Genomic DNA, 13,105 nt, shown 5'->3' with positions numbered 1-13,105 from the left:
TTGTTCAGGATTGAACTGACCCCTGCGGCTCTCCTTTCCTGCTTCGATGACTAGTAAATGGCAAAGGATATTTTTTATTGCAACTTTTGCCACAGAGTAAAAAATTAAAACGCGGACTGTAAATCTTTTTAAGCAGGATATTTGAGAGCGGTAAACCACTGGCTCATGGAAGTGAGGTCTGGGATCTTCCCGTTGAAGGGATTGGAGAAGTCACAGAGCCAGACCTGCTGGCGGAGGAGCAAGACGGACCAAAGAGCAGTTTGTTGAACCTGGATCTGGAGCTCCCTGACCACTTAAACGACCTCCAAGCACGAGTCTGCCATGTGGCATCACCAGGAAGCTTTTACGTTCAGCTGTTTCAGACTGACTGTCAGCTTGCCAGGTAGGTCATCTCCAGTTTAAAGATCCTGCACACAAACTGGGATGCTGCTCTCTGGACCCAGACTGCCGATCTCGTTTGGACAAACCGGGATTCTCGTAGTCACTGCCCATGCACCACTCTTTCAGTAAAAGCCTGTGGGTGCCCCAGTACAGTATATGCAAGTTCTTCCACAACGCAATATGCACCACATGTTTAGCTAGTAGAGAGGATTACTATAGAAAAGCGTTTACAGACTCTGTTGTCTTTTTTTTGTTTTTTACTCCGGTCTTGTTTTTGTTACTCTTGTTTAATGGATGATGAGATGAATCGCCTGTCCTTTCCTTGGTCCTGCATTGTGGTTTTGCCCTTGAATTGCATGGGTGGTGTGAGCTGGAAACACCGTCTTCCATAAATGGATAAGTGTCTAGACAGGTCCAGTAGGATATTAATTATATTGATTGTGTTGATCAGAAGTCACAATCTTCCTAAAAGAACAAGTGTTTGTACCTGTGGCAGGAACAGTTTGGCATAGCTTGGCAAAGGGGTTCAGTGAACGTTCCTGGATATCACCACATCGTCCGCCTGGGAGCAGGAAAGATTCATTCACTGAACAAATAGAGAAATTCAAAATGAACATTAATTCGGTGTGTCGTGGAGCAATTCCCTGACAGTACTGGGGGTTTAGATGGTTCTCATGGACATGTGGACTTTATTTGCCTTGTTTTGGGATGATTTTTAGACTTAGGTCTCCATCTAATAAAGTCTGAGTCTAAATTATTAAGAACTGTAACACTTCCTTGTAAATAGTTAATAGAGGAATATCAAGTCACTGAAATTCCCCTGCTGTCATCTAGAAATTTTTAAATTGTAAGCTGAAGTCTACTATGTGTCCACAGACAGAGCCTTCCTCTGGCCTCTAACTGATTTTGTCGATGGATATGGCGTGCTCACCGTGTCGTGTGACTGGGATTTAAGATGTTCTGTTTATGTTCGGGCTCAGCACAGTTTTCAGTGTTTCGGTCACGGGTTTCTGAATATTTCAGGATCCATGCGAAACTGAAGGAGGAGTATTCCCATTCCGACAGCGTGCTGGTGAAATGGAAGGAGAACATGCACTGTGCCATGCTGATCAGTGGGGTCTGGGAAAGAGGACAGATCTGCAGTATTGAACCTGGAAATGTGGCACAGGTAATATAACCTGTATTTCACTCTGTACCAGTGAAGGCATTGCAGGGATTTCAAGTAGGATTTACCTTGTAAAGAACCTTGCACAAGCTGAACTGAATTTCAGGGTCTGCATGATCTGTAGAAAAGAACTAAGGGGAAGCAGGTTTTCAGAACGCCGACTTTTTCTTTCTTCGAAGACGCGTTATGTTAAAGATCAGTTAAAGTGGCTGTGCTTGAAAGATGACGTATTGCTGGCACTGACTCGGATGTTGAAATGTTTGGAATTGTAAATAAACTTTTGTTTTTCTTACCCAATATAAAACAGTCCATCAGCATCTGTTTTATAGATCTGTTGATGCAGCTTTTAAATTGAAAGCCTTTTATGGACTTCACAGTGAAGGTTTGGGAGAGAGAACAGCAGCCAAGTTCAGCTGATCTTTGCTGCCCTAAAGCCTGATCATTTCTGACGTTAAATTTAACAACTACGCATACCACATGTAAATCCCTTCTCTCCCTCGCATTTTTCTCCTGCGTCCCTCCTCCAGCCCATCTGCCCTGTCCAGCTGCCCCTTGGTCACCCCTCACTCTGTAGGGGGTCCCAGCCTCCTGGTCCCACAGCTCTCAGACAAGCGGGTCGAGCCAGACCTCCCTACTGTAGGACTAAACCCCCAGTGAACATTTTCAGTGCATTTGATTCTTGGGTATTATTCCTAGCGAACAGTAATTTGCACTGACACTTTGAATTTATCGCATGTCACCGTGATGATATTATTATTATAATAATAATAATAATAATAATCAACTTTATTTTATATAGCGCCTTTAAAGGTGGCTTCTCAAAGCGCTTTACAGAATGACAACAACAATAAATAAAAAGAATACACAAGATAAAACACAATTACAATACACAGAGGAGGCTGTGGATGGTGGTACTAAGTATAGTAGAAGCAGAGGGGTAAAAACTTGAACCAGTTCAGTAAAGGCTCTTCTAAAGAAGAGGGTTTTGAGTCTGGATTTGAAGGAGTTTAGAGAAGGTGACTCTCTGATATCCTTTGGCAGAGAGTTCCAGAGCTTGGGGGCATAACAGGAGAAGGCCCTGTCACCCATACAATGTAGACGAGCCTGGGGGACAGTAAGGAGAGCAGAATTAGAAGAGTGAAGGTTGCGAGGTGGGGAGTAGGGCGATAATAGTTCAGACAGGTACTGAGGTGCCAAGCCATGTAGAGCCTGTTTGTTCAAAGTAGATTTAGATACCCCAGCGAGTAGATCATTACAGTAGTCAAGTCGAGAGAACACAAATGTGTTGATCAGCTTTTCAGCCACAGTTAGTGATAACATAGGGCGAAGTCTAGCGTAGTCTATCTAGTGATATCTCTAGAAGACGTAAAGGATTTGTAAAGGGACTGTAAGCTTATCTGTTGATAACTGTCCCAACACTACTTGTCTCTTTGTATGTCTTTCTGCCAAGTACCACCAGATTTGCGTGTATCTATCAAGCCGTATACTGCTCTTCTCAGAAACGCATGTAGAACGAGGGAACGTGTTTTGTACAGAGACATTCAAACAGCTTCCAATACATTCTTCCTGTGGGAAAAGGGGACCTGAAAATGGCAGAATTATTATGTTGTTTAATATAAATAACGATGATAATTATCATTTTAAGTGAGAAATAAAACCACAATGTACTGCTAGACTATTTGTCTGGGACTACTTTTGATTCACATGTATCACACGGTGATCTGTGTCTCTGTTTTCTTGTCTCATCTAGTAGAGGTTTATGGACCTAGCAATTAACTAGGAATATTTCATATTTTAATACCATGCTAAACATGCTAAATAAATGTCCTCACTGGGATAGGCTCCGGCTCAACCGCAACCCTGTATTGGATAAAAGCTCTTAAAAATGGATAGATGGATGAATATCATAAAGATTTGTTTTACCTTGTTAAGACCCGGTTTTCAGCAGAATAAGATGGGTTCAACAAAGTCTGCTTTGATGGTTTTCTTCAGTTTTGAAGACTATGTTACCAGTTCATTGGGGGGTGTATTTTTCAGAATTTTCTTTTTCTGAAATGCAAGTAGAGATCGTTTACAGCATTGATTTTTTAAATAATAAAAACAAGGAGATTATGTGGTAGTTCATGTAGATCTCTATCAGAGGTGACTCACTGCCTGGGGTGGATGCTTTTTTAAAGTGTTTTCTGAGTGTTTTTCCCATTAAATACGTTCTAGGGTGTTAGACCTCTCAACAGTTACCCATTGATAACGTATTTGTATAATTGGATTGTCTTCTTGGTTCACTGGACTTTGGCATTGTGATTTCACAGATGTCACATCCAGTCACTGATAATGACGAAAACCCTCTATAGATTGTATCAATGTCTTGACAGTGGAATATACACACTGAATTATTAAATGAAGATGCAGAATTTCAGCCTATTAAAAGATGCGTCCTATCGTACATTTTCTAAACAAGGGGAGGCTATCTGGCTCATTTAGCACATTTAATTTTTAGCGATCTGAGGATCTATAGTATTTCATTTGTTTCTTGAATGAACTGGTGGTATCAAATTCAAACACGTGACTGGCGAGCTTGTGTAAAGTGTTCTCCTGTTCTCAGTTTTAAACTCTCTTTGCCTATCTTCCATTAGTGGGCTCTGCTTCCCATTCCACTGTTGATTCTGAAAAGGACCTCGTTTTCCTCTGTCCTGTGCAGGTGAGACGCTGTGATTATGGGAACAAGGTGTCTGTGCCCTTCACTAACCTGAGACCTCTCAAACAAGAACTGATTGGATGTTTGGCGTTAGAGTGTTCCCTGGAAGGCATAAGGTATTTATTTTTCAACTTTATTTAAACTGGGTAGTGCAGCAATAAATTACCTTACACATTTCATTTATTCATATTATTTATTTGAATGTCAAATACTCTTGTAGAATTCAGTAAGACGTAGTTTCTTCATGGTAAGGAAGTAGGCAGCACACCTGGTCTTTGACTCCCCTGGAAGTGCATGTGTTTCGGGGAAGATCAGGTCTGGCGGTCTTCCAAAATAACCTGTCCTTTTCCTTATCCTTATCCCAAGCAATTTAAAATCCTGCAGGTACCGGAAGGCTAAAGAAAATAAATAAAACCAATACTAGCACAAACACGAGCAGCACAGGTTTAAATAACCAAAACGGTTTCTCCCCTCGGAGCACCGTGTAAAAAGAGTAGCTGATGCTCATTAGTCTGGAAAGGGTTTCAAAACCATTCCTTAGCATTTGGGGATCCAGCCATCCGCAGCCAGACAAGTAGTCTATAAATGGAGAATATTAAAGACCTCAGTGACCCTTCATAGGAATGGTTGTCATTTTCCATTGTGTCTGTTAAGCCTCGAGTATGATTTGCCTTGACTTCGGGTATTATTATTGTGGTCATCTGCTGGCTCAGTGAGTGAAGGCTCTCTTGTTCCGGTTCGGTGTCACGTCCCAGCAGCACACCTCCTGGTCTAGCTATTGCCTTCCTTTTAAGATCACTTTATTGGCCATATACAATTTCTTGCATTAGGAATTTGTCTTTTCACATACCCTAGCTTGCTCTATATGAGACACACAGACAGGGAGAGAAGCTGGGGGTCAGAGCACAGGGTCAGCCATTTATACGGCACCCCTGGAGCAGTTGGGGTTAAGGGCCTTGCTCAGGGGCCCAACAGAGTAGGATTCCTCTGCCGGCCGTGGGATTTGAACTGGCAACCTTCCAGCCACAGGCGCAGATCCTGAGCCACAGAGCCACCACTCTTGATGGATCTGCTAGGCTTTTGGCACCAGGCATTTCTCTCACACGTCTGTGTTCTTCACTCTTCTTTGTGTTTGGCTAGAAAGTGTCTAGCTCTCTCTTTATTTAGAGATCGCCTGGTTCTGTGCCTCAGAAACCTGTCTTTTTTACAGTCCCGCCGGAGATAGCTGCACCTGGTCTGCCACAGCATGCGACTTCATTTCCTACTACTTAACTGGAGCGATGGCATTCATGACCATAAAGGTATGGATTTTGAGGGTTAGAGTTTGTTAATTTTCAACACCCTTTGTAACAAGAGCTGTGGTTTAAGAAAAAAGTGGACTTTTTAGAAAGCTGTTTTTTTTAGATAGTAGAGTCCTCTTCATGTGATATGGATGCACTAGGATATGAATGAAAAAATATAGTGAAGTTGTATAAGTAGATGTGTATACATATATGGATTTGTAGACATTTGGTAAAAGATCTTAAGGACTTTAAGGATGTTTTAAATTATTCTTTAAAGTGACATATACCAAAAGAGACTCTGTTGTCACGTGAACTGTTATACATATTTTCCCTTTATGCAATTCACTGTGATCCTCTGCTTTCATAGGAGTATGAAGAAACTACAGGTAACTGTAACTGGCACTTATGATACAGGGGGTTGACGTTCATGTGTGGGGTGAAGAAAAGGCTGGCAAACTTTGACAGGTAGTCACATTTGTTGAGAACAGGAAAGACAGCCTATGCATGAAAACTGGCGAAGGAGCTGGAAATCACAGCAGACATACAGTGATCTATTCTGGGAACTGATTTTATCCTCAATGCATGGTATAGCAGAAAAGTCAAGCACAGGGGTAAGGGATGCTTGAGCATTGACTGTTTTAAATGTAGCTGCTCACACTGCGGCTGTGGCTGTTGAAATGGCTCCATGGCTCTTTTAGGTGACTTGTACTTTTCTCCCAAAACCTTATTAGATGGGATAAGCAAGCTAAAAAGGTAGTACTTTTTGCTAAATCTAGTAACAGGTTTCTTTAATTCATAGGAGAATACAACTAAACGGCCGTTGCCAGTAACCCTGTATTGTTCGAACAAAGCTGGCCAAGACGTCAGTGTTGCAGATTACCTTGTTGGAGAGGGTCTGGCTTTAAGGGAAAGGAGGTGAGAACATTTTTCATTTTTATTGACAAAAGCCTGTTTCCAGCAGGCTTGTATTACTTTTTTTTTCTTGTTGTAAAATGTAAAAACCCCTGGGGAAATTCGGGTGTAGAACATAATACATTCGCTCCTTTTAATTTAAAAACCTGTACTGTGGTTGTTTAAAGATACATTCCACATAAGGAAAAATCGCCAATGAGTGAACAGCCCAAGAAAATCTCTTCAGCGGAGGACTGTGTTGCTGCAGAAGCTCAGTGTGCACCCCCACCCAGAGCCCCCGATGTGCCACGGGCCTCTCTACAGACAGCGAAGGCCTGGCCTTACCAGCCCCCTGATCTCCCTCACTGTGGCTTCACCCAGATGATCATTACCTCTGTTGGGGATGATGGAGCGATCTATGCAATGACCAAGCAAGCAGGTATGTGAGAACACTTTGACAGGGGTATGAGCCAAAGAAAAGACCAGGCTGGATAAAGGTGCCTGCTGGGATTAACGAGGCCTACCTCTACATTTCCTGATCAGTGAGGTTACTGGGGGGGGGGTGGGAATATTGAAATGTTGAGGTATACTGCTATCTCTGTGGCACATCAGTCCCGTGAGTCACTTTTTCTGTCTTCTCCCCCCACCTTTCCTCTCTGAATTCAGCTTGCACGTTGAAGAAACTCAAGGAGAGCCTTCAGCAGCACGTGAGGAGCCAGCCGCAGAAGCTGTACAGCTGGAAGCAGGGCGATGGCTGTGTGGTCGTGGGCTCTGACATGCTGTGCTACAGAGGGGAGGTCCTGGAGGTGATCGGTGGGCATGTGAAGGTCAGCGGCGGGCTCTCGGGAGATCAGTCCCGCTGGGTTTAGCAGCCCCCTCTCGGGTCCTGCCCGAAAGGCGCACGACACCTCTGCCCCTTCCTAGTAAAGCTGTGGTATTTTAATGAGCCATGAAACATGATTGGCTCATTTTAGACTTTCTGGGAGGGGTTTGCGTGTCAGCATGTAACCGATGGGAAGGGTTTTGGGGAACGAACAGGAGATGGGATTGAATGATGGGATGAACTCTTGCCTTGTCCCCGTGCGGATGCCCAGGTCCGGTACGTGGACCAGGGGCTGGTCGAGCACATCCCGGATTGCCACCTCGTGCCCGCAGTTCTGCACAAGGACCTGCCACGGCTTTGCATTCCCTGTCAGCTTCATGGCGTCGCACCTGTAAGTTTTACCCCAGTACACAAAAGAGTTTTTAATTCGGCTCGGAGGGAGGTGGGAGGTGGGGGTTGGGGCAAAAAAGCAAGAGCGCGCCTCGTTAAATACAATTTCCGTAGGCCCTCCTTTTTGGAGGAGTAAGTAAATAAGCCGCTTGTATTCCTGGCTGTGGAGAGTCCTGGTGTCCGGCAGCACTGGTCGCCGGGACTGTGTGAGTAAGGATGAGTCAAGTGGGTGGGAGTGTTGGAGTCTAGCGCTTGCTCTCGAGGGGATCACCTCTCTTGACTATGTAATCTCTCTTGAGTACGCAATCGGGTGTGAGTTATCATCAGGACAAAACCACTGTTATTCTAGCTTAAGTTCTATTGTCCCTGTATTGTTACCTGCAGGTCTTGTAGGGCTCAGACCCGTAAGCGATGGAGCTACATCTTAATTGAGTTTGGGTGTTGACTGAAGGAAGGTCATCTATGGACTCGGTTGGTTGTTTGCTCTCGGAATAGGTATAGTTCCCTCCTGATCTGCAGTGTATGCTGATGTGCTGTTTTTGTTTTTAACAGGTCGGGGGTTATTGGCAGCCTGATGCTGTTGCGTTATTAAAAGAATTACTTCTCCTTAGACAAGTTAATGTGCAGATCATGGTATGTATGCTGATTGTTGTCAAACAAAAGGCAACAAAGGTTCTGTGAGCCTGTATGTCCCGTATTCTAAGCCAACCAAACAGTCGATAGAGAATCTGTTTAATGGCCAGATTTCTGACCTTGCAAGCCCACACTTTCAAAAGGTTTCGCAAACAAGAACTAAACTTCTGTCCCACTGTTGTAGCTACTCTAAGCAATTTGTAAAACATATTTAAGTATCTTTAAGCATACCGTTGTCTGTATCTATTTTTTATGGCAGAAAAAGTTTTAACAATTGATATATTTTATAATTCTGAAATGTTTTGTGGGTTTCTGTTTATTTGGGAAAAAAATGTCAATAGAGACCATTTTTGAAAACGGGAGCCAATACCAGTAATAGGTGGACAGAAGATGTGTTTTTTGGACACAGTGGTTGTCTCTTACAACAGAAGAAGGGTGATGGCTTGTAAAAGTAAAGCTGGTGTGATGACTGGGCCTGTAAGAGCTGGTCACGAGCGCGCTGTGCCCTTTCTCTGCCTGCTGAAGGAGCGGCCAGCGGAGCCCTGTGGCAGGATGACCGTGCAGATTTACTTGGACGTGTTGACGCTGGGCGCGATCATGCGGCATCACCAGCATACCCTGCTGTGCCCCTCAGTCACCGAGGCAGAGGTAGGAGCTCCGTCTTCATGGGGCAGGACACTGGACCGTACAGCCGACGTGTTAAACGTAGAACGTCAAGGAGTCTGGAACAAGCTGCTCAGTCACGTCGAAGGCGATACACTGGCTTCTTTCTCGAAACAGCAGCCGTTCTGTTGAACATGCATGTGTTCCTACAATTTTTTTTCCCAGTTCTTATGCCAGTTTGTGTTCCATAAAAGAAAGTATTTTAGAAGTTTTCACAACCCACCTTATCACGTTTACAGACGTCACCTCCAATTCTTAGTACTCTGCTCTGTTTTATACTGTATACGAGTCATTTCATGTTGTGACCTGAGGCCTTTTGTTTTAAATATATGTCCGTAAGCTGGCCACAGTGCAGTCAGCCCTGTTAAAATCCTTTCAGTCTTGTTCAGACAGGGAGTGTTTTTGTCTGTCAGGGCAATCTGGTGAATTCGACTATTAATGAATCGGAGGACTGGGATTTGAACTACGAGGTAAGACCATTGCTGTTTATGCTCCTTTAATAAAGCTGTCACTCTTATTAGGATTGTTCTGTAGCTGCCCTGCCTCTTCTTTATTGTTCAACTGGGGTGGTGTGCAATACCCCTATTTACTGAAAATTGTCAGTGAGGATTGCACTGAGGCCCTGCAGCTGTCTGGGGATCACCTGCCTACACCAGGGTCGGTACAACTAAAGGCCATTCACCTTCTGAGTGAATAATATAGTGAGGGGCTGTGTGTTAACTTTACACCTGGATGCCTGCGGTTTGTTTGCCTCCTTGCTGGTACTGTTCCGAGAGCTGCTGGTGCCTCCTTAAAGCACCTCAATGCTCGTTCTCTTGGAGGGGCTGGAAGAGGACGGACCTGTGGCGGGGCGATACACCTACTCAGTGCTCCCACAGGAGGGAGACGCGTTTCCTGCCGCAGTCAAACACATCTGCACCCCTGATGAGGTATGGAGCCAGCCCAAATGGGAGACTAAATACAACATCTGCTGTGGCCCAGAGAAGCTTAATAGATTAACCGAGAGTGTTTATGTAATGAGTTATTCTACTCTTTCCTTAAGATTATTGAATGTAATTTGATGGAAGGTATGCTGCTCACTTCTACGCGAGAGAACATGTACTCCAGAGTGAATGGCAGAAGCTGCCTTCTTGCCGACAGCCGCTTCCCATACCGGGCCCTCAGTCAGGAGGTCACTAACGATCTCTTCTGCACAACCAGATGTTCCTCCTGCCCTGTGGGGAGGCTCATCGTGCGCCTCCGGACGCTGGAGGAGACCTGGACGAAGCTCTGAACTGCGTCAACGACAGTGCTCACAGCCTGCTGCCGCTCTCCGACTTCGTCTCGGGTAACTGCCAGCTGGCGGCGCCGTTTCTTTTCTGTGCATGCGCAGTACAGCCTACAACAATTAGCGCTTATTATGTTCCTGAGCTCTGTTTGCCTTCCTTTTCTTGCACGGCCCTGCAGGGGGCCCTTGCTTGGCCGAGTACAGGGACGGCATGTACTACAGAGCACAGCTCCTCCAGATCGAAAGTTTCAACCCCGTGAAGATCCTCGTGAGGCATGTCGACTATGGCTCAGACGATGTCTTGACCACAGACTGGTAAACTATGGAGTTCAGTTCTGACCCGTTTTTTCCTTTTTTCTGGAAGCCTCTCCACACTAACAAAGTCAGTTTATTATCCAAGCTCCCGTGTTTTTGAAACTCGTTTCTTTCACTGCCTAAGTTATTGAGTTTTGATCGGCAATACAAATTATTTGTACACGAGATGGTTCAGGTTCTTCAGATATCCTATGCTTATTTCAGTTCCAAGCCTCTTGGCATGAGCAGCAACACATGACCGTGAGAGTAAAGATATTGCAGCTCAACTCACTGCATATGCAGTGCTTATTTTATTTAGGGTACCGTCACTGAAGATGGATTATAGACACAGACCTGTTGACAAGAGACATAATAGCAGTTTTTCTTCACCATGAAGCTCCAGCCCATGTTTACTTCCTGAAGTCTGCCTTAAGCACTCAAAACGTCTAGACCCCCTTTAAAAAAAAAAAAGAAAAAAAAATCACTGTTTTTTCCAGCAAGTCGAGTGACGTGTTTTGTCTCTTCCAGCCTCCGGGAGATTCCTCTGCAGGTTCTGAGGTTCCCGTGTGAATTGCTGCAGGTGAAGGTGGCTGGGATTAAGCCTCCCAGGAACGATGGTGAAACTCAGAGACTTCCCTACAGACCAGAGTGGAGCTTGAAATCCATGTATGAGGCGATCGATCTGCTTCAGGGCAAGCAGCTGACCACCTACATTGTGGTGAGCATTTCAAATAACTCTGATCGAGCAAAAATATTGGAGAGCTGTGGCAGGCAGTGTTGAATAATTAAAAGTAAAATATTTGAATACTAGGTACTTTATTAACATATGTTAGGTTCCCCTTACATATAAGAAACTAGGCAGTTTCCATACGAAAGTCGTGTGAGTCGTATTTTGTTTTCCCCCAAGGACGGAGAAAAAAAACATAGGTCAAATTTGATTAAAGTGATTTTCCATCCTGGGGCTTCCTAATCAATTAAACAATTTCTAGGAAGGTAAATATAGGTCCCTTTGATCAGTCAGCAGCCTTCGCTGTTACAATATAAAGCACAAATCTTTATTCTTGAACTGCAAACATGATTTTCAATGCATTAGTTATTTTAATGCCTGTTCTACAGCGCATCCTTTTTTAATTTGTTGGTAAACTCATTGTATAATTTATTTAGTATGTTTCTACTGGGAGTTTTTTTTACTTTTGTTTTCCACTTTGCATCATTTTTCATTACTTTAAATCTAATCAAAAAGATTAAATACTAAATCTAATAAAATCGAATAAAATACTGCCTTTACTATACACACGTATATAGTTTGTCCTGATGCAGCATAATGTTGGGTCTTTAGTTGGAGAGAACAAGACCCAGACAGATTTATTGCAACTGTAACTCTAAAGAGTGAAGAGAGCTCTGACTCAGACTGAGAACAGAATTTATTAAAAACGTGCACTTTTACTTTTGCATGCAGTAAGACATATTATTGAAATGCTTTTTATTAAAACATGAATAGGTACAGAAGTCCTTTTGCTTTCATTAAGGTAGTTTGCTTTATTTTAGTTTTTTTTACCTTCTACTCTATATTGAGTGCTAGAGTATATTATACATTAGTTTAAATTATAGCATCATGATTTTTTAAAAATCTGTAAAATTCAGATTTGTATATTTTTAAGTGATATGATCACAAATTTATTCTCTATTGTTTAATTGGATAGTTAATGAAATGTATTTATGATGGGGACATATGATATAGCTCTGAAGTTATCTGTAAGATGGACACTGCAAAACTGTCAAAATAAACATTTTGTTTCACCAGTCAACAAAACCTGCAATCAAAGCACATCTGTTTGATGAAAATGAAAAAATGGTTCTGTTGCCACTTGTGGACAAAGGTCTTGCAGAAGCTGAATAGAAGAGGTTAGTCTGTTTTCACACTTTCTGTAATTTTCATAACTGTCACTTGTGTCCTTTAAGTTAAAGGTTGATAATTAGAGTATTGCTGAAGAAAGATGAGGACTCATTTATACTGCTCTGCAATAATTGTCCTAAGCAATTTCAGTTTTAATTTTGCAAATAGCCAGGCACCTTTTACACAATTGAGGACAAGCAAAATGAGTTTTGCCGTTGCTTAGAGTTGTACTGCAGCATTCTCCAACTTGACGTAGTGTTTTGAAGTTATAAAGATTTACCTAAAACAACAATTTATCTATTCTAATTGAGGAAAGTAAAATGAATCTTATTTCTAGTTGGTGCAGGTATCAGTGGAAGATAGTGTCATTCCTTCATTCTTTTCAGAATCTGCAGTAACAGAAGTCTATTCTTGGATACCCAGGCATTAAGAGAATCTTCTCTCAAACTACTCTAAGAAAAATGGAGATGCATTTTTTTGTTTTTGCTCTATTGTTTGCATGGGTGGTGTTTTAGAAAACGACTTTTGGAAGGCAAAACTGTTGAAAGACCTTATTCTAAACTTTATTTTCAGTGCATAATGTAGCACCTTTTCTGTACAATGTAAACTAATTCTTAAAAAAAATTACCCTCCGTTTATTTCCTAATTCAGTGCATTAGCAGACATGGCTAAAATCTTTTCCTGTTTGTACTTGGGTGTTTTGTGTTGATAATGAAGAAATCA

At 42.8% G+C, this 13,105-nt stretch overlaps 1 protein-coding gene across 1 annotated transcript in view; it reads left to right on the top strand.

Moving 5' to 3' along the window:
- The window catches only part of rnf17 (ring finger protein 17), a 28,647-nt gene extending 15,646 nt beyond the window's left edge, over positions 1-13,001 (top strand). The window contains exons 21-37 of the mRNA XM_088914556.1: positions 134-382; positions 1,405-1,549; positions 4,245-4,357; positions 5,452-5,542; positions 6,324-6,439; positions 6,604-6,854; positions 7,082-7,242; positions 7,510-7,629; positions 8,181-8,261; positions 8,787-8,909; positions 9,338-9,394; positions 9,746-9,853; positions 10,125-10,251; positions 10,371-10,506; positions 11,014-11,203; positions 12,290-12,390; positions 12,769-13,001. Coding sequence (XP_088770682.1) covers positions 134-382; positions 1,405-1,549; positions 4,245-4,357; positions 5,452-5,542; positions 6,324-6,439; positions 6,604-6,854; positions 7,082-7,242; positions 7,510-7,629; positions 8,181-8,261; positions 8,787-8,909; positions 9,338-9,394; positions 9,746-9,853; positions 10,125-10,251; positions 10,371-10,506; positions 11,014-11,203; positions 12,290-12,385 — 2,164 coding nt within the window. The 3' untranslated portion in view covers positions 12,386-12,390; positions 12,769-13,001. The remainder of the gene's footprint in view (positions 1-133; positions 383-1,404; positions 1,550-4,244; positions 4,358-5,451; positions 5,543-6,323; positions 6,440-6,603; positions 6,855-7,081; positions 7,243-7,509; positions 7,630-8,180; positions 8,262-8,786; positions 8,910-9,337; positions 9,395-9,745; positions 9,854-10,124; positions 10,252-10,370; positions 10,507-11,013; positions 11,204-12,289; positions 12,391-12,768) is intronic.
- Positions 13,002-13,105: the final 104 nt, after the last annotated feature.

Source organism: Atractosteus spatula, chromosome 4 (genome assembly GCF_055471065.1).
Source record: "Atractosteus spatula isolate fAtrSpa1 chromosome 4, fAtrSpa1.hap1, whole genome shotgun sequence".
NCBI classification, from domain to species: Eukaryota; Metazoa; Chordata; class Actinopteri; order Semionotiformes; family Lepisosteidae; genus Atractosteus; species Atractosteus spatula.
This window is presented reverse-complemented; position numbering and strand designations above follow the sequence as displayed.